Source organism: Calliphora vicina, unplaced genomic scaffold (assembly GCF_958450345.1).
Source record: "Calliphora vicina unplaced genomic scaffold, idCalVici1.1 scaffold_48, whole genome shotgun sequence".
NCBI classification, from domain to species: Eukaryota; Metazoa; Arthropoda; class Insecta; order Diptera; family Calliphoridae; genus Calliphora; species Calliphora vicina.
The window spans coordinates 136,123-157,214 of record NW_027052634.1 but is presented as its reverse complement, the minus strand read 5'-3'; the positions used below and the strand labels follow the sequence as shown (position 1 = coordinate 157,214).

The 21,092-nt window shown below is 31.6% G+C and overlaps 1 protein-coding gene and 1 pseudogene across 1 annotated transcript in view; both read right to left on the bottom strand.

The window, feature by feature from the left end:
• Positions 1 to 4,636: 4,636 nt before the first annotated feature.
• Positions 4,637 to 6,175, bottom strand: LOC135963119 (alanine--tRNA ligase, cytoplasmic-like; annotated as a pseudogene).
• A 10,599-nt stretch (positions 6,176 to 16,774) lies between these two features.
• The window catches only part of LOC135963120 (alanine--tRNA ligase, cytoplasmic-like), a 64,642-nt gene continuing 60,324 nt past the window's right edge, over positions 16,775 to 21,092 (bottom strand). Inside the window, exon 3 of the mRNA XM_065514890.1 lies at positions 16,775 to 18,878. Within this exon, the coding sequence (XP_065370962.1) occupies positions 16,976 to 18,878 (1,903 nt within the window). The 3' untranslated portion in view covers positions 16,775 to 16,975. The remainder of the gene's footprint in view (positions 18,879 to 21,092) is intronic.

The following is a 21,092-nucleotide window of genomic DNA, read 5'->3' as shown; positions in this document are numbered from 1 at the left end:
GGCAAAGGCGTTATATTATCTAGAGTTGCTACTTTTATCGAATCGATGTTAGGAACCGATGCGGTATTGGCGACATCCATCGCATCATCGTAGTCCAAAAGACCATCATCAAACCAATCGGTAGCAACATCCATAGTTGTGGTAGCAGCGTGCATTTTCTAGTAAAAGGAAAAGGTTAGTAAAAGTAAATTGATATAAAAGTGATAAGTGAATTAAGCATTCAAAACAACAAGTTTAGTTATAGGTAGATAAACGACACTATTTGATGTGCGAACATCCGCGGCGCGAACGCGACCAGTACCAGTATAAACATTCACAACAATACCTAACTTCCTCGCAGCTGCCGGTAAGTGCTCATTTCTGATTACGACTAGATCATTTATAGCAATATCTTTTTGTGGATCTTGCCCTTATATCCTTTATACAAATTCACTAAATATTCTTCTTTCAATCTTTTACAAAATTGATGAATGAATGCCTTATGTTTACGATAACGATTTCTGTTCAAATTATCTTCCTCGGAAAGGGTGACCGTTGTTGAAAAAACATTAACAGACTTTTTTTTGCGAAACATCAATAGGTCCCGTCAGAACCCAACCAAATACAGTCTTCTGAGCCATTAAATTTCCAATTATATTTTTCTGAACTTCACCAAGTATTAGATGCGGGTATAAATCAGCTCCTAGTAGAATATCAACTGCCCTGCTTTGATAAAATTTACTATCTGGTAATTGCAAATTAGGTAATTCACTTCTTATATCCGAAGGACAATTAAAAGAAGGCAAATTACTAGATATTGAAGGTAAAACGATAACAGAAGTCTCCAAATCTATACCTTTATCTAAAGGAGAACCAACACGAATAGTACAAATTTTTCTCGAAGTTGTAGAAGCTTCCTCATGAACACCGGAAATCGTTACATTCGTAGAATGTGACGGAAGTCGCAGTTGATTTCGCAAATGTTCCGAAATGAAAGATGCTTCTGAAGCTGGGTCGATTAAGGCCCTTGGCGGATACGTGGTATCATTGCAAATAATGAAGACCATAGCAGTTCCCAATAACACAGACGAATTCTGTGATATATGAAAGACTTGGCGATTCACATTAGATAGAGCGGCGGCAGAAGTAGTTGACCCCTGTGATGTCAATTCAGTCGATCGAATAACTGGTATCGATGTAGTATTATTAGCTGGGAACGATGGTGCAGAATTATTAGCTGGGGACGATGGTGAAGAATTATCATCTACCGTTTCACGATGAAGTAGGGAATGGTGTCTCCTATTACAAATAAAACAACTATGTTCACTCCTACAATCCTTAACTTCGTGTGTCCTCGCGAGACAATTAACGCAACAGTGAAACTTTTTGACTGTAGCAAATCTCTCAGAAACAGACATTATTTTAAACTGACGACAAAAACGTAATAAATGACCCTGGATATTACATAAAATACAAGGATTCGATGTACTTATATTTGAAACATGAGCCTTTACCTTCCGTTCATTGCCTTTCCTGTCAGTTTCGGAACATGTCTGATCGCGAATGCAATCTAAAGTTTGAATTCTTTCGGTTAAAAACATGTCCAAATCTTTCCATAAAGATATGACAGTCTTATCCTTAATACTTTGTTCCCAAAGTGTAACTGTCTGAGAAGGTAGTCGCTGTATACAAATAAAAACTATTATCGGATCCCAATTTTGAGTGGAAATCTCATAAACTGACATAGCAGTTAAGAAGCCATTTATTCCGCGCTGTAACTTTTTGAGTGATGAACTAATTTCTGTAGTTATCATATCCAAACCAAACAAACACTTCAATTGATTATTAACTAACATTCGTGGATTTTCGTACACCTCCCTTAAATTTCTCCATGCGATATCGAAACTTGCATTAGTCAACGGACATTTAGATACAATCTCTCTTGCCTCATCATCAGTTCTTTTTACCAAATAACATAATCTCTCAATATTACTGAGGCGGCTGTTGTTAATATACAAAGCAGTAAAAAGATCCCTAAATGTAGGCCATGAAAGATAATCACCACTGAAGATGTCCGTATCATACGGCGGAAGCGGTAAATTATGACAGACGTTATCGAATTTTAATTCACTATTTTCGGCAGACGAATCTTTAGGTTTCGATTTAGCCTCTAACTCATCAATTTTGATCTTCATTGTCTCTGAACACCGCGCAAAAATATTAAGGGTACTCTGATATTTACTTTCAGCCGCTTGAATATCCTATGGCTCTGCGGCATCAGATGATTCAAGATCATCCAAACACTTTTCGAAAGTAATCTTCACTTTTTCCCATAGTAATTTCAATTCACTATATAAAACTTCTATATAGTAGACGTGATGTTCCTCTTCGCGAATTGTACTAAAATTTGCCTCAAATTTAATAACAGCGTCTGATGCGCGTATAAAATGTTCAAGAGGTGTCAATGTCATTTTTAAATTCTCAAAATCTAATTTCAGTAAAAGAGTGAACAAACCCACAAACGATGAAGCGAAGTTTAAAATTTACAAAAAAATGCAAATTTATATTAATTTTATAATAAAATCGTAATAGTCAAATCGACCGATAGTGACTATTGATGCATAAGCAAAAGAAGGAAGAAGAAGATATGAATCTCACAAAGCAATTACCGACACACAAAATAATATTAATAAAATTCAACAAAATCACCGTAAAGTGCAACAAACTAATATGCTCTAAAGGAATAATAAATTTTAAATTAATGAAATAAAGATAGATATGTATGGATTTTGCAATAAATATCACAATAATTTAAATTATGTGCATATAACCACTTGCCGTAATAGCACACAAAACAAAATATGCACAATATATTTATCCACTTCAAATTAAGGGAAGTTGTGTTACTTTATTTAATTTGTAAAAGCACGAAAATATTAATTATTAATTATGGCTGTCCGTCTAAGTAAACAAACTCAGCCTTGATTAAATTGGTACCAATCAAAATGTCAAAAGGTACTGTATAAATTAATACACTTTTTGATAAAATCAATGCACAGTAATGTATTAATTCACAATGTAATAAATTTCCTTTTTTTATTTTGACAATAACTTGTTGTTTTTCTTTATATTCTTTTTGGCAAACACACACACACAAATTTATGTATGCTTATATTGTTTCTTTATTTTGAACACTATCACTTTATTTATATCAATTTACTAACCTTTATTTTTCAAAAGCTGGTTCTATAAATTCCAAATAAAATCCAAATAAAGGGCACAAAAATTCCTTGGCAAGGAGACTTCCTTTTTTGGGTTGGAGGATGAAATTCTTTTGTGTTTTATCCGTGAGAGAAGGACCAATGTTTCGGCGTATATCCGTTCCAAATCAATATAAATAAAAACACAAGAATTATTAAATGGTTAAAAATTCAAAATAAAAGAGCAGAATCTCTTTCCTTTATTAAAAATCAAATTTTACCTTTTTTCAATATATAAAGCACGAAGTGCAATAAAAAGCTTCCAAAAGACGAATGAAGCATAAACTTATTTCTAAGTAGTTGGTGACAAACAAAGTTTAAATACAGTTAACTGTTTACTCGTTGAAAATAGTTTTCCAACAATGATGTAAACTAAAGTAGTAAACCACTAGGATTTACACTTAGCAAAACAATACAGAAAATAATAGATTTGTAGATTGTAAACAACTATTAATTTGGATAAATTAACAATAACTCCACCTAAAATGTATGAAATAATAATTGGTAGAAATCTTTTTGAATTAGTGTTTCCTCTATTGTTTCATTGAGGTTTCTGGTGAATAAACTTTCAACAAAAATGCGTAAATTTATTCAAATATTGTACAAATTTTTCTTTAATATTTCATATTGCGAAAATCTTAATTTAGGTTCCATATGTAAATATGGTTTAATGTGAATAAAAAAATACTTCCATTAATTTATTATTACAATATTCACGACCATATTACATTTATATATTTGAACTGTATATTTATTATTTTTTATTATTTAAAAAAACACTCAAGGAGGTGTTTTACATTAATACATTACAACAACTCACACTCAAAGAGAGGAAAACAAACCAAACCACATAATTTACAAAAAAATATGAAACTCAAAACTAAATTTTCTCTCACAAATTCTTGAAAAAAATCATCTTGCAAACTTACAAGTCACACGAAAATTAATCTTCCCTATAATTAAAATTGTATACCCTAATGTAGATTAATTAAAAGAAAATAAACACTCCTATTAAAACTGCATTAAAACCTCCTATTAAAACTGCATTGTACAATAGTACAACAAAACTTATGAAATAAAAAAACAAAATCAATTCAACACTATACAACACACACACAAAGCATTTTTATACATTACTCAAATTACCTGAAGCAAGAAAACAAAAATTTACAAATTGTCGCTGCCTTTTTCACTGCCAAAAATTCATCGTCATCAAATTGTAGCTGACTTTTTCTCTGCCAACAATTCCTCGTCATCAAATTGTCGCTGCCTTAATTTCAGAAAATGCTCTTTAATATTCCTCATAAAAATTTTCAATATTCCTCTTCACTGCCAGCATAGAGGAAAAAATTTCCTCTAAATCAAGCCAGAAACCCCATATTTATACTACTTATGTACGTATAATTAAATAGAAAATGTGAGTCTTTTTAATTTTGCTTAATTATTTAACATCAAATTGGCAAATTCATTGGCCATTTTGAGTACTTCGTTAACATTTTCGTAATTGGGGCCAGATGCTTGAGCTGATTCTGGTTTACCACCACCTTTGCCATTAATAAGAACCGATATATGTTGAACCCACTCATTAGCTTTTAAACCTTTTGCAATAGCACTTTTTGGGACAGAAGTTAAACAGAAAATTTTTTTTGAGTCTGCATCGACTGAAACAAACATTGTCGAAGTGTCAGGATTTAAAGAACGAACTTGCTTAAGAGCGGCGTCTAGTGCCTTGGTATTATTATATGCTTCAAGTTGTTCTACAATAATACCACTGTTATAGATACAGCATTTTTTAAAGCTCGTTCCTTATCATCCAATTTTTTTTCTTCAAATTTTTAAGGCAATTTCTCATTTCGTCTTTTTTTACATGTGAAATATTGGCATGAGCAATCTCTTCACTTAAGTCAACAATTTGCTTGACATAGCTCTTAGAATTTTTAGAATCATTCGTTATTGCTTCGCTAAGTTTTAGTATTTCCTTTTCAAACAATTCTTCTTTCTTTATAGCTTTTAAAGCCTCGGGTCCAGTTAGAGCCACGATGCGACGTATTCCTTTGGCTATACCTTCGCCTGACCCGAACGCCTGAGATGGGTGCCACCGCAAAATTCAACAGATGTTTTTTCTCCGGCTTCAGAATGAGGGTTTTATTCTAACTTTTCAACGGGTACACCAAATGATATTACTTGTACAGGATCTGGATAAACTTCATCAAAAACTGAACAAAGTCCTCGAATGCTTTTAGCAACTGAGAGTTTAGATTCCTTTGCATATATAGGGACGTTTTTGTATACAATATCCTTTACGAGTTGTACAGTCATTGCAGATGTGCAATTAAAATCGAAACGAAGCTCTTCGGGAACTACAAGAGATCCTTTCTGATCAGTATCTTTTCCTATGACTTGTAATAAGCAGTGATTAAGTGCATGAGTTGCCGAATGGTTCTTCAAAGTTAACGAGCGACGTACAGTATCAATCTGTAGATTTACTTCATCTCCAACAGATATTGTAAACACGATCTACAAGAAATTCATTAGCCTCGTCATCGACTTTAACAAGAACGCCTTGATCAAAAATTTTACCACCACGCATAAAAATTAGTTCTATCTAAAACCAGACCAGCTATTTGACCTGAGGCAATAGAATCAACAAATGCATTTTCATATCGCATGGCAACAATTTTTCCTGTACACGACTCAAATAAGTATTCAGATTCCCTATCGTTGTAAACACTTTCGTATTTGTATTTGACCGTATCGTCTGTGGCCGGAATTTGTTTTTCCTTGAGGTCAGAAATAGCATGTACGTCAAGGTTAATCTCATCTATTTTGTGTGCACACTTTCCTTGAGAAAGAATATATGAACCATGTTTCGCCTTTTCGTATCCATCCATGTCGATCTATAGACCTTTTTCTTCAGCCATTAGCTGAGTTAAATCGACTGGGAATCCATACGTATCATACAAACGCCATGTCACCATGTCGTCCATTCTGTTGTAATAACTGCTCCTTCTTGACATTGAACATTATTCACTTTTGTTTCTAAGTCCGAAACCTTTTTATCAATGACATCCATTCTGCAGTTAATAACCTCAGACATTTCCTGAATTTTCTCATCTGTGGCTCTAGAAGATTCTTGAAGTTTCTCTTCCATTTCCGCTAAGTGCTTAATAGTTTCTTTGAATTCAGCTTTAACCACAGAACGAAGTTTCTCATTGTCGGCAAGAAGTTTATCGTTGTTGACTCTAGAAGTTTCTTGAACTTCAACTAGAAGTTTCTCGTTGTTGACCTAAGAACTTTCTTTAACATCAGCAAGAAGTTTCTCGTTGGCTGTTTCCATTTTTTCCATCATAGCCGCGAACATTGTGCTTAAATCCATGCTGCTTGTTGTTGCACGAACACTCGAATTCGTAAGATACGTTTACGTTTTACGTTACGTTTTAACCTTTTCAAAACGTTGGTTTATATCCTTTAAATAAACCGGATACTTTTGATTGCAAATAAAAGCCGGTTAGTAGTTTAAAAATAGTAACAACTCTTTATTTTTTTATTTAAAAATGTACAACATAATTAAATAGTCACTCAGTGTTTTTTTTTTAATACACGTTTATAAATTCGCAGAAATACAGACACACTTTCTGTACACGAATTCAATGGAAAATACTATACACGAATTCACTGGAAAATACATTTCCTTCGGGGATGGGGAAATACCTTGGCAATAAATAGGGAACTCATCAAGGTTTCCAAAGCTGCTTTTTGTTTTCTGATCCCAGCTTTGGGATTTTAGAACATGTGGCCCAAAGTTGAATTTTTGATAAAATATATGTCAAATTCCGAAAGGCGTAGGGGCGACATATTCGATGTCAAAATGTTCTCCGTAAAGATATCTTTCAGATAAACTTAAAATTGTTATATGTTCTTAAAGAAAGTTTTTTTTAATTAAAAAAGAGTTAAGTCACCTTTTCGCCCAAAAACAGCAAAAATCAACTATTTTTTGAATACTTAAATTGAAAATCGTTTATTTTTGGATCCATAATTGATATTGCTCTGAAATCTTTTGTATGTATTGAAATATTTACATATATTTACATATGCACATATTTGACATTCCAAATTGTTATACTATACAACATATGTTTTTGATTTATCGATGTCTTCCGATCGGGATGAAATTTGCACCAAGGTTAGCTCTATTGGATAGTAACTCAGACACAATTTTTCAACAACATCGGTCGAGAACTCTCTGAGTTATAGGGGGTAAAATTTTGACAATTTGGTCAAACAGGGGTTTTTTCTTATCCATGTAACTTATTACCTATTGTTCTTAGCAAAATGTGTCCCAAATAGTATAGATAGCTATTTCTTCGATCTTTCGAAAAAAAATATTTAAAAAAAAAAATAAAAAATTTTTAATATTTTTTTTCCGAAATCAAAAACTTTTTTGACTTTTTTTTAAAACACGTCCTTTTTTTTTTTTTTTTTTTTTTTCTTAAAATAAAGTTTAGATATTTTCCTTGAACACCTACTTGGTCGCTTAGTGGGATGCGAGTGGGATATCTATCAAAATAAATATTTTGTAACTCAAAACATAAAATTTTTGACTTTTTTTGCAAAATCAAAAACTTTGTTGACTTTTTTTTTTCAAAATGGACCCTTTTTTAATTTTTTTTTTTTAGGTCAAACAAAAGCTTAGATATTATCCTTGAAGACCCTTTTGGTCGCTTAGTGGGATGCGAGTGGGATATCTATCAAAATAAATATTTTTTAACTCAAGACTTACAATTTTTGACTTTTTTTTTTGCAAAATCAAATTTTTTTTGTAGTCAAAAGAAAGCTTAGGTCCATTCCTTTAAGATATTTTTAGTCCCTTAGTGGGATGCGAGTGGGATATCTATCAAAATAAATATTTTGTAACGCAAGACATACAATTTTTTAATTTTTTTTGCAAAATCAAAATTTTTTTCCAATATGGGCCCTTTTTTAATTTTTTTTTTTGCTCAAAAGAAAGCCTAGGTCCATTCCTTTAAGATATTTTTAGTCCCTTAGTGGGATGCGAGTGGGATATCTATCAAAATAAATATTTTGTAACAATTTTTTAATTTTTTTTTGCAAAATCGAAATTTTTTTCCAATATGGGACTTTTTTTTTAAAATTTTTTTTTGCTCAAAAGAAAGCTTAGGTCTTTTCCTTTAAGACCTATTTTGTCACTTAGGAAGATGTGAGTAGGATATCTATTAAAATAAAAATGTTGTAACTCAAGACATTCAATTATTGACTTTTTTTTTGCAAATTCGAATTTTTTTTCAAAATGGGCCCTTTTTTAAATATTTTTTTTTAGTCAAAAGAAAGCTTAGGTCCATTCCTTTAAGATATTTTAGGTCCCTTAGTGGGATACGAGTGGGATATCTATCAAAATAAATATTTTGTAACTCAAGATATACAATTTTTGATTTTTTGTCAAAATCAAAAACTTTTTTGACTTTTTTTTAAAATGGGCCCTTTTTGTATTTTTTTTTTTTGCTATAAAGAAGGCTTAGGCCTATTCCTTTAAGATGGTTTTGATCGCTTAGTTGGATGCGAGTGGGATATATATCAAAATAAATGTTTTGTAACTCAAGACATACAATTTTTGTGTTAAAACATTTATTTTGATAGATATCCCACTCGCATCCCACTAAGGGACTAAAAATATCTTAAAGGAATGGACCTAGGCTTTCTTTTGAGCAAAAAAAAAAATTAAAAAAGGGCCCATATTGGAAAAAAATTTTGATTTTGCCAAAAAAAATTCAAAAATTGTATGTCTTGCGTTACAAAATATTTATTTTGATAGATATCCCACTCGCATCCCACTAAGGGACTAAAAATATCTTAAAGGAATGGACCTAAGCTTTCTTTTGACTACAAAAAAAATTTTAAAAAAAGGGCCCATTTGGAAAAAAAATCGTATTTGCAAAAAAAAAAGTCAAAAATTGTAAGTCTTGAGTTAAAAAATATTTATTTTGATAGATATCCCACTCGCATCCCACTAAGCGACCAAAAGGGTCTTCAAGGATAATATCTAAGCTTTTGTTTGACCTAAAAAAAAAAATTAAAAAAGGGTCCATTTTGAAAAAAAAAAAAAGTCAACAAAGTTTTTGATTTTGCAAAAAAAGTCAAAAATTTTATGTTTTGAGTTACAAAATATTTATTTTGATAGATATCCCACTCGCATCCCACTAAACGACCAAGTAGGTGTTCAAGGAAAATATCTAAACTTTATTTTAAGAAAAAAAAAAAAAAAAAAAAAAAGGACGTGTTTTAAAAAAAAGTCAAAAAAGTTTTTGATTTCGGAAAAAAAATATTAAAAATTTTTTATTTTTTTTTTTAAATATTTTTTTTCGAAAGATCGAAGAAATAGCTATCTATACTATTTGGGACACATTTTGCTAAGAACAATAGGTAATAAGTTACATGGATAAGAAAAAACCCCTGTTTGACCAAATTGTCAAAATTTTACCCCCTATAACTCAGAGAGTTCTCGACCGATGTTGTTGAAAAATTGTGTCTGAGTTACTATCCAATAGAGCTAACCTTGGTGCAAATTTCATCCCGATCGGAAGACATCGATTTCAAAAGTTGGTTCACTTGACATGAAATGCCCCATATGTGTAAAATTGAAGAGCGGTTGAATATCCTGAATGTGTGTACAAATAACTGTATTCACTATTGGCATAAAGTTTTGGGCCATAGACATACAGAAGCCATAAGAATTATGAACTCAAAGCAAATGGCGACAGGTTTTAATATAAAGCCATGTGGTAATATTGACTGTTGTGAAGTTTGCCCAGCTGGAAAATCTTCTCGAACACCATTTCCCAACAAAACTGGGGTAAGTTCAAAAGGTACATTCGAATTAATTCACACAGATTTATGTGGACCCATTGAAACGTGTACACCCAGTGGTAACCGATATATACTAACGTTTATAGACGACTACAGTAGGTTTTGCAATATTTACCTAATTAAAAACAAATCGGAAGTGGCTGAGAAATTAAAAAATTATATTGCATTAATAATAAACAATTTTTGAAAGAAACCTAAAACAATCCGGTCAGATCGTGGTAAAGAATACGTAAATAAAGAAATAATAATGTTTTTAGAACACGAAGGCATTCAAATACAGTACACTGCTGGTTACAGTCCCGAACAAAACGGCGTCGCAGAACGCAAAAATCGTTCACTTTTTGAAATGGTTAGATGCATGCTCGTTGAAGCTAAGTTACCAAAAGAACTATGGGGTGAAGCTGTGTCTACCGCTAATTACCTGCAAAATAGAATTGTGACTAGAACAACAGGGGTTACACCATATGAAAGAGTTTATAGTAAAATTCCGGATTTAAAGCATTTAAGGATTTTTGGTGAAACTGGTTTTGTTCATATTCCTAAAGTAAAGACATAAATTATGTGAAAAATCTAAAAAAATTATTTTTGTTGGATATGATCAAAATTCTAAAGCATATCGTATGATGGATGAGGATTTTAAAGTGCAAGTATCAAGAGATGTGAAATTTACCGGTAAAGTAGATGGTCTTGCGAATTATAAAAATAATCCAGATTGGTATAATGAAATTACAATAATCACCAACAGACAGAGCCCTTTAAAGGAAATTAATAACAGCGATGATAAGTTCCACGACACTCTAAATTCTAATGACACATCAAGTTCAGGTGAATCCAGTAATGACATTGAAGATAATCAACAAATTATTTCAGACTTAAGAAGGTCACAACGCTCAACAAAAGGTAAAGTTCCAGAACGATTTTTAAACAATATTAAGTGCGACGTCCCTATAACGTATGAAGAAGCAGTTACATGTGATGAACGTGAACATTGGATCGCAGCTATGAAAGACGAAATTGATTCTATGAAAGTTAATAACACCTGGGAACTTGTACCTAAACCAAAAGACCGTAACATTATTGGATGTAGATGGATTTTCAAGAAAAAGCAGGGCGATAGAGGTATGCAGTATAAAGCAAGGCTAGTAGCAAGAGGGTTCTCGCAACAGTATGGCATAGATTATGACGAAATTTTCGCTCCAGTCGTTTCGCACACAACATTAAGAACACTTTTCGCAATCGGCGGCAAACGAAATCTCCAAATACATCATATAGATTGCAAAACAGCTTTTCTTAACAGTGACTTGTATGAAGAAATTTTTATGGAGCAACCAAAGGGATTTACAGTGGACTGTGTTGGCAATAAGGTATGTCTACTTAAAAAATCTGTATATGGACTTAAACAGTCCGCTAGATCATGGAACCAAACTGTTTATAATGTTTTGATAAGGTCAAATTTTCAACAAAGTAATTTGGATCCATGTCTGTATATACATTCAGAAGGGGTAGAATTGACATTCGTGTTGATCTACGTCGATGATATTCTTATTTGCTCAAGAGAGGAAATGAAGATTAATAAAGTAAAAAATATTTTTCAAAATGAATTTAAAATTTGTGATTTAGGACCAAATAAACTTTATCTTGGTCTACAAATATACCTGTCAAAAGACGGATTTTATTCAATTTCTCAATCGAAATATATTGAAAAGGTATTGAAAGATAATGGACTTCAAGATTCGAAACCATCGTCCATTCCCATAGAAGTCTCTTATGGCAAATCTGGTATAGAACCTAACGTTTTAAATAATAATAAGAGCTATCAGAAACTAATAGGATGCTTATTGTATATTTCATTAAACTCCAGGCCAGATATCACTGCAGCTGTTAACATCCTTAGTCAAAAAACTAGCAACCCCAATGAAGAAGACTGGACAGAGCTAAAACGGGTAGCGAGATACTTAAAAGGCACAACTAGTATGAAACTTTACATATTATCAGACACCGATCAAACTCTACTAGGTTATTCTGATGCTAATTGGGGTGAAGACAAATTCAACAGAAAATCGAATAGTGGGTACTTATTTAAAATTTACGGCGGTGTTGTATCATGGGCTTGTCGCAAACAAACATGTGTGGCTCTATCTTCTACTGAAGCGGAATTTATTGCACTTGCTGAATCATCAAAGGAAGCATTATGGTTAAAAGAGCTGTTGGCAGATTTTGGAGAGCAGATCAACGAACCTATTGTCATAAATAAAGACAACCAGAGTTGCATCAAAATTGTCGAACAATTTAAATTAAACAACAGGACCAAGCACATCGACATAAAATACCATTTTGTCAAAGATTATGTTGCAAAAAATGTTATCAAATGCCAATATTGTCCCACAACCGAGATGCAGGCTGATTTGCTGACAAAACCGCTTCCAGCGCATAGAGTAAAGGACATCAGAGCAAAATTGAAGATTTTAGACAATTTAGAATGAGAAGGGGTATTGAAATATTTACATATATTTACATATGCACATATTTGACATTCCAAATTGTTATACTATACAACATATGTTTTTGATTTATTTATTTAGCTTGACATTTTACCTCATGTAATCTTGCATTCCTTTTAAAACTTCCTTCTTCCGGTTTTAACTTTGTAAAAGATAAGTTCTTTAAATAAATACTGAATTTTATATTCTATATAAATAAAAAACATCAAAGTGTTTTTCTACAGTATGTTATTCGCAATTTAGTTGTCTAACTTTAAAAAAGCGGATCAAGGTATGACAAAATTTTAAAATTTCAATTTTGAAATGCCTATAACTCGGAAATTATAAGAGATAAATAGCACAAGCATGTTTTTTCAAAGCCTAGCCGAGCGCTTTCCAAAAATATAAAAATCTTTGAAATCGAATAGGAAACAAAAAAAATGCAAGTGTTTAAAATTTTTTTTTCTTGTTTTTAAAATTAACCTCCCTCTAAACAATCCATCCAAGAAGCCCCCTGACCACTGTTCCACCTGGAAGAGAGGATAACATCATGGAAAAGGTCAGGCAGCCCGTCACCCCCTGGGAGAAAAATGTAGGAATCAAAGATCAGCAGCAAGGTTCCCCAATAACAATCGAAGACCCGCTACAGAAGACCAATCATCTACTTAGCTGGAACAACAACCGTTTAAACTGATACAAAACATAACAATGTATTTAATGGCAACATCGTACATGGAGACGCACGATACTCCAATAATTGGGAAGGAAAGTGCAATCTACATGGGAAATACGCGAAAAACAAACTTCAACAATTCGTATAAGATGGAGATGCTTTGTGGAAGCCAAATGCCCCCAAATGGGGTAATGGAGAAAAAAATGTATATTTCGAAGGTAACCTACTTTGATCCGCCATAGCGTCGCCCTGGATTATTTGTATGGCCCATTTTAATATCTTGAACTCCAATACTACGCCTCCTTCAAATATTATCCCGATCGGACCTGTCGTTTGGAAATGCCAGATTTATTTCCAAAAAATTTTGATTCTGCACCACTGTGTGCTGTTGTTAAATGAGTTAAAAACAACTTCAGCTGGTCTATGGTAGACCTAAAGACCACTCTTAGGTAAAGACGACTTTATTTCTCTTAAAATATGCTTTATTTTTGACTATGATTATGGGCCTTTGAATTTAATATTGTTTTTATGTTTTCGAAATAAAAAGTGAAGAGATTATTTTCAAACGCCCCTTTCTTTTATTGATATCAATTTGATACATTGCGACTAGTCTCGATTGAAAATGAATGCGACTAACGGAGGGTTAACTGCTACTTCTTCTACTACGTCAACTGCTACCGTATTGATACCTACTGCTACTTCTAAATAATATAAATCAAAACTCTATGTAGAGTAGTAGCAATGATTTGTATTTTAATGCTACTACTCCATGTTTTTCTAATACTGCTCTGTTTAGAGTTTTATTTTTTGTAGCAGTTGTTTTAGAAAAAACAAGAGAACTCATGTCTCTCCCTATGTTATGGATTTTATTGGGTTTACATTTGAAGATTTCATAAAATTAAGAATGCTGTTACTATTCCGTAAAACTATTATGATGAATTGTCCGAGGTATATTGTAGATAGTTTCCAATTTTCGCGATCTAGTAGAAACCCACAGATAGTGTGTCACCGTATAGCCTCTTCCATTTATGAAAGATCACTTCACGTGAGAGTCTTACGGGTGTGGAATCCTCTTCCCATAAAATTAAAATTTTTTTCTTTTTCGAATCAAACATTTAAGCGTAGACTGAAACAATATTTTGAACAAAGTTTGTAAATTTGCTTCTATTTTTTTTTATTATTCTCCCATTTGCATATTACCTAATACTGTTATCGTATAATGTATATAATTATTATACTTTATATTACAATTTTTTTTTTTTTTTATGGATTATATTTTTTTAAAAAAAAAAAAAAAATTTTAGTATTTAATTTCTATTCTTACTATGTATAAATTTTTTAATTTTATGTAATTAATTTTTTCTGAGTGGAATATGAATCATATTTGGCCCTAAGGGCTTGATTCTAAATAAATGAAAATAAATAAAACGAAAATAAATAAGTAGTAGTTTTAGCCAGGGACCGAAAATAATAATTATTCTTGAAATTTCTAAGGAAAAAAGCCATCACAGGATAATATCGGAGAGTCAAGTCAAGCATACCATTTTGATTGTTTTCAACTATAATTTCATAAAATAACATGCTTTTTAAATTCTTGATTTTTATTTTTTTTGTCAGAAATAATTGTTATTTTCTGATTTTTATTTTTTTTGTCAGAAATAATTGTTATTTTTGATTTTTATTTTTTTTTGTCAGGAATATTTGTCGGACTTTGAGTTTTATTTTTTTTGTCAGGAATATTTGTCGAACTTTGAGTTTTATTTTTTTTGTCAGGAATATTTGTCAGACTTTGATTTTTATTTTTTTTTGTCAGAAATAATTTTTATTTTTTTTGTCAGATATATTTGTCAGACTTTGATTTTTATTTTTATACCCTTCACTGTGAGTGGCATGGGTATAAGTTTGTCATTCCGTTTGTAATTTCTACATTTTTCATTTGCGACCCCACAAAGTATATATATTCTGGATCGTTATAGATAGCGAAGTCGATATCGCCATGTCCGTCTGTCCGTCTATTCGGCTGTATGTTGAAATCAACTTTCCGTAGCCCCCAAATAACTTACAAACATGATTGATACATCAATATATCGGGAATTCTTCCGGCTCGGTTGTCACTTAAAATCGACCCACAAATGGCTGAGATAACGGGACAACCTCGATTTTTGGCCTATTTTTGATCTATATCTGGATAACTAAGTCATTATGGATATCTAATGATAGATATTTCAAAGTCCATTGCAACGATGTATGTATATAAGGCTTTGACCTACAATGGGTCAAAATAGGGAAAAATATTTTTTAACCCGAATTTTTTTTTTAACAAAAATTTTTTTTGTCATAAATTTTTTTTTTTTAACAAATTTTTTTTGTCATAAATTTTTTTTTACCAAAAAAATTTTTTGTCATAAATTTTTTTTACAAAAAAATTTTTTGGTAAAAAAAATGCCTATATTAATGACTTAGTTATCCAGATATAGATCAAAAATTTATTTGGGGGCTACGGAAAGTTGATTTCAACATACAGTTGATTTCAATAGACGGACATGGCGATATCGACTTCGCTATCTATAACGATCCAGAATATATATACTTTGTGGGGTCGCAAATGAAAAATGTAGAAATTATAAACGGAATGACAAACTTATATATACCCTTGCCACTCGTGGTGAAGGGTATAAAAATAAAAATCAAAGTCTGACAAATATATCTGATAAAAAAAATAAAAATCAAAAAAAATTTTTTTGTTTCCAAAAAAATTTTTTTGTTTCCAAAAAAATTTTTTGTCATAAATTTTTTTTACAAAAAAATTTTTTGGTAAAAAAAATGCCTATATTAATGACTTAGTTATCCAGATATAGATCAAAAATTTATTTGGGGGCTACGGAAAGTTGATTTCAACATACAGTTGATTTCAATAGACGGACATGGCGATATCGACTTCGCTATCTATAACGATCCAGAATATATATACTTTGTGGGGTCGCAAATGAAAAATGTAGAAATTATAAACGGAATGACAAACTTATATATACCCTTGCCACTCGTGGTGAAGGGTATAAAAATAAAAATCAAAGTCTGACAAATATATCTGATAAAAAAAATAAAAATCAAAAAATAACAATTATTTCTGACAAAAAAAAATAAAAATCAAAGTCTGACAAATATTCCTGACAAAAAAAATAAAACTCAAAGTTTGACAAATATTCCTGACAAAAAAAAATAAAACTCAAAGTCTGACAAATATTCCTGACAAAAAAAAATAAAAATCAAAAATAACAATTATTTCTGACAAAAAAAATAAAAATCAGAAAATAACAATTATTTCTGACAAAAAAAATAAAACTCAGAAAATAACAATTATGTTGTGATTTTTATTATAAATGTCATAATTGTTACGGTCCCTGGTTTTAGCAATAGTTAACAATTTTTAGTTATCGTAGCTTTTTAAACACTGAGTAAAACTTAACTTAAATAAATTGAAATAAAATCGACAAACGAAATTTTACTTAGCTTCTTTATTATCAGATCAAGAAATAAATGCAAAACAATGTATGTGTGTATATAACTAAGTAAAAAAATAGCAATACATTAACGTAGTATATCAATAAATACAAAAACAAAACCAAATGCTAAATGAGTTATACACATACAATTATATGTACGTATAATTAAATAGAAAATGTGAGTCTTTTTAATTTTGCTTAATTATTTAACTTCAAATTGGCAAATTCATTGGCCATTTTGAGTACTTCGTTAACATTTTCGTAGTTGGGGCCAGATGCTTGAGCTGATTCTGGTTTACCACCACCTTTGCCATTAATAAGAACCGAGATATGTTGAACCCACTCATTAGCTTTTAAACCTTTTGCAATAGCACTTTTTGGGACAGAAGTTAAACAGAAAATTTTTTTTGAGTCTGCGTCGACTGAAACAAACATTGTCGAAGTGTCAGGATTTAAAGAACGAACTTGCTTAAGAGCGGCGTCTAGTGCCTTGGTATTATTATATGCTTCAAGTTGTTCTACAATAATAGGTTTATTTGGATTGGCAGTGCATAGTTCTTTTGCCTTTTCTACCACTGTTATAGATACAGCATTTTTTAAAGCTCGTTCCTTATCATCCAATTTTTTTTTCAAATTTTTAAGGCAATTTCTCATTTCGTCTTTTTTTACATGTGAAATATTGGCATGAGCAATCTCTTCACTTAAGTCAACAATTTGCTTGATATAGCTCTTAGAATTTTTAGAATCATTCGTTATTGCTTCGCTAAGTTTTAGTATTTCCTTTTCAAACAATTCTTCTTTCTTTATAGCTTTTAAAGCCTCGGGTCCAGTTAGAGCCACGATGCGACGTATTCCTTTGGCTATACCTTCTTCACTACATATAACAATGTCGACTATGTGACCCGAACGCCTGAGATGGGTGCCACCGCAAAATTCAACAGATGTTTTTTCTCCGGCTTCAGAATCAGGGTTTTGTTCTAACTTTTCAACGGGTACACCAAATGATATTACTCGTACAGGATCTGGATAAACTTCATCAAAAACTGAACGAAGTCCTCGAATGCTTTTAGCAACTGAGAGTTTAGATTCCTTTGCATATATAGGAACGTTTTTGTATACAATATCCTTTACGAGTTGTTCAGTTTTAGCTATTTGCTCTATAGTCATTGCAGATTTGCAATTAAAATCGAAACGAAGCTTTTCGGGAACTACAAGAGATCCTTTCTGATCAGTATCTTTTCCTAAGACTTGTAATAAGCAGTGATTAAGTGCATGAGTTGCCGAATGGTTCTTCATAGTTAACGAGCGACGTACAGTATCAATCTGTAGATTTACTTCATCTCCAACAGATAGATTACCCTCGACAATACCTATATGTAGAATATATCCACCTCTATTGTAAACACGATCTATAAGAAATTCATTAGCCTCATCATCGACTTTAACAAGAACGCCTTGATCAAAAATTTGACCACCACTTTCCGCATAAAAATTAGTTCTATCTAAAACCAGACCTGCTTTTTGACCTGAGGCAATACAATCAACAAATTCATTTTCATATCGTATGGCAACAATTTTGCCTGTACACGGCTCAAATAAGTATTCAGATTCCCTATCGTTGGAAACACTTTCGTATTTGTATTTGACCGTATCGTCTGTGGCCGGAATTTGTTTTTCCTTGAGGTCAGAAATCGCATGTACGTCAAGGTTAATCTCATCTATTTTGTTTGCACACTTTCCTTGAGAAAGAATATATGAACATTGTTTCGCCTTTTCGTATCCATCCATGTCGATCTGTAGACCTTTTTCTTCAGCCATTAGCTGAGTTAAATCGACTGGGAATCCATACGTATCATACAAACGCCATGTCACATCTCCAGGAATAATATTGTTATCTCCTAATTTAGCAATAGTGCGATTCAGCAAGTTGCGTCCTCTAGTCAAAGTCTTTAAAAACTGTTGTTCTTCTTCATTTATGATATCGATTATATGCTGAGGATCTTTTGTTACTTCAGGAAAAGCATCGCCCAAAAGCTTCACTACAATATGTACGAGAGTTGCGAAAAATCCAGGCTTAGCATTAAGTTTCTCCGTGGCGTACCTACAAAAAGATATTGGCAATATTAATATTATACATATAGATCGTACATGGACTTTTTTACAAATGTAAACAAAACATGTAAGAGAGCTATATTCGGCTGTGCCGAATATTCTTTAAATAGTTTTTAAATTTTTATGAAAAAAATTGTTTTTTTAATTTTATTAAAAAAAGTAGTTTCCAATTTCTTTTTAATTTTTAAAAAAAAAAATTTTTTGGAAAAAGAATTTATGAAAAAAAAATTCGGGTTAGAAAATATTTTTTCCGATTTTGTCCCATTGTAGGTCCAACTTACTATAGGCTTATATACATCGTTGCAATGGTCTTTGAAATATCTATCATTAGATATCCATATTGTCTATATTAATAACTTAGTAATCCAGATATAGATCAAAAATAGGGCAAAAATCGAGGTTGTCCTTATATCTCAGCCGGAAGAATTCCCGATATATTGATATATGAATCATGTATTTCAGTTATTTGGGGGCTACGGAAAGTTGATTTCAACATACAGACGGCTATATCGACTTCGCTATCTATAACGATCCAGAATATATATGTATACTTTGTGGGGTCGCAAATGAAAAATGTAGAAATTACAAACGGAATGACAAACTTATATATACCATTGCCACTCATGGCGAAGGGCATAGACATTAACTAGATAGGTAACTGAGAGCCAAAAACCTAAGTCTGTTGTCAAAAACCTAATTCATGAGAATGTATTGCATGTATTTTGTTATTGTATCACCCGTATGTGTGAAAAGAGAGTAATTTTTCAATATATATTACTCTCTCCTTCCGTTCTATGTGTTTATTCTATGGCGAAGGGTATAATAATATGCACCAGTTATATGGAATATATTTTCAGATGGATCAGAAAGGTTTAGAAGGTCCTAATAATTGAGAGGAAACTTAGAACAGGTTAAACAAAACCACCCAGGAACGAAATCAAAGCCAAAATATTATATATATGTATGTATACATCTCTGCTTTATGAACAGTTGTCAACTTCATACGATTGATAACTTTATGTGGTGAGTTGCAGATGCATATACGAATTTGACAGCTTTCATAATTATTGCATACATATTTTTTATATAATTGTTGCATTCTAAACACAAAATTTAAAAAGTGCTGTCTAGAGTTGGGTTTATTAGCTCAGTGAAGTGACCGCTCTTTTCAGCTCAGCTCACTGAAATGAACTAGCTCGCTCTTTTAGCTCAGTATGTTGTATAATGACCATTTCATTTTGAGAATTGCTTGTAGTGAATTAAATCAATTATTTCTGTTGTTAGTTTTAAAAACACACAGTCACAATTAGAGACTTATGCGTGAAATAATGAATTAAAATTTTAAAAAATATTATTTTATTTAAACTAACATTTTTGCGGAAAAAAGATTTAATTTTTTTTTATTTCTAATTTCTGATGCTAACCAAATGTTTAGACAATATTTGTTAAACAGAACATTCACGAACTATAAGGACTAAATTATTACTAATTCTAATTGGAAAATGTATAACACGTATACTTTTACAACAAAATAAATTCCAGGAATAATTAAATTACCAAAAAACTCAAAAAATCGAGTAGTGTTCTGTCGTCCGTCGCATCCACATGCATTTTAATTTTGTCCGCAAATAAGTGTCGTGATCCGTCTAGTATAAAAAATATGTACTTATGTCTTTGTGTACGCGTCGTTTAATTAAAATTACAAATAAATCAACATAGGTATTACAATTAAAAATACAAAACAATACAACATAAATTAAATACTTAAAAGAAAAATAAAACAATTATACAACAATAACAAAATAAATATAACAATAATCAACAAAAACAATAAGACAAACCAACATAAAAATAAACCTAAGAAAATAAACCGCAAAAATCCACTAACAACAACCACAGCAAAACAACAAACAAGCAACTAAAACATCCTCTCAGAGAACAGAGTCAACACAACATCAATAGTGTTGGCACTACGGGCCGTTTCTCTGTCGCAATGACCAGATCAGGGCTTTTATGGCCACTCGTCATTGTGTTACTGTTTCCCCGTCCTAATTTGTCCGCTTTCCATTACTTTCTTTAATTTTTTATGATATTGGTACAATTGTATTAATTGTTGTTTGACTGTTTGGTGACGAAGGTATAACACTGGTCACTAAACGAGTCTTATAAACAGCAATTAATCTTATTGTAACTTCTATATATA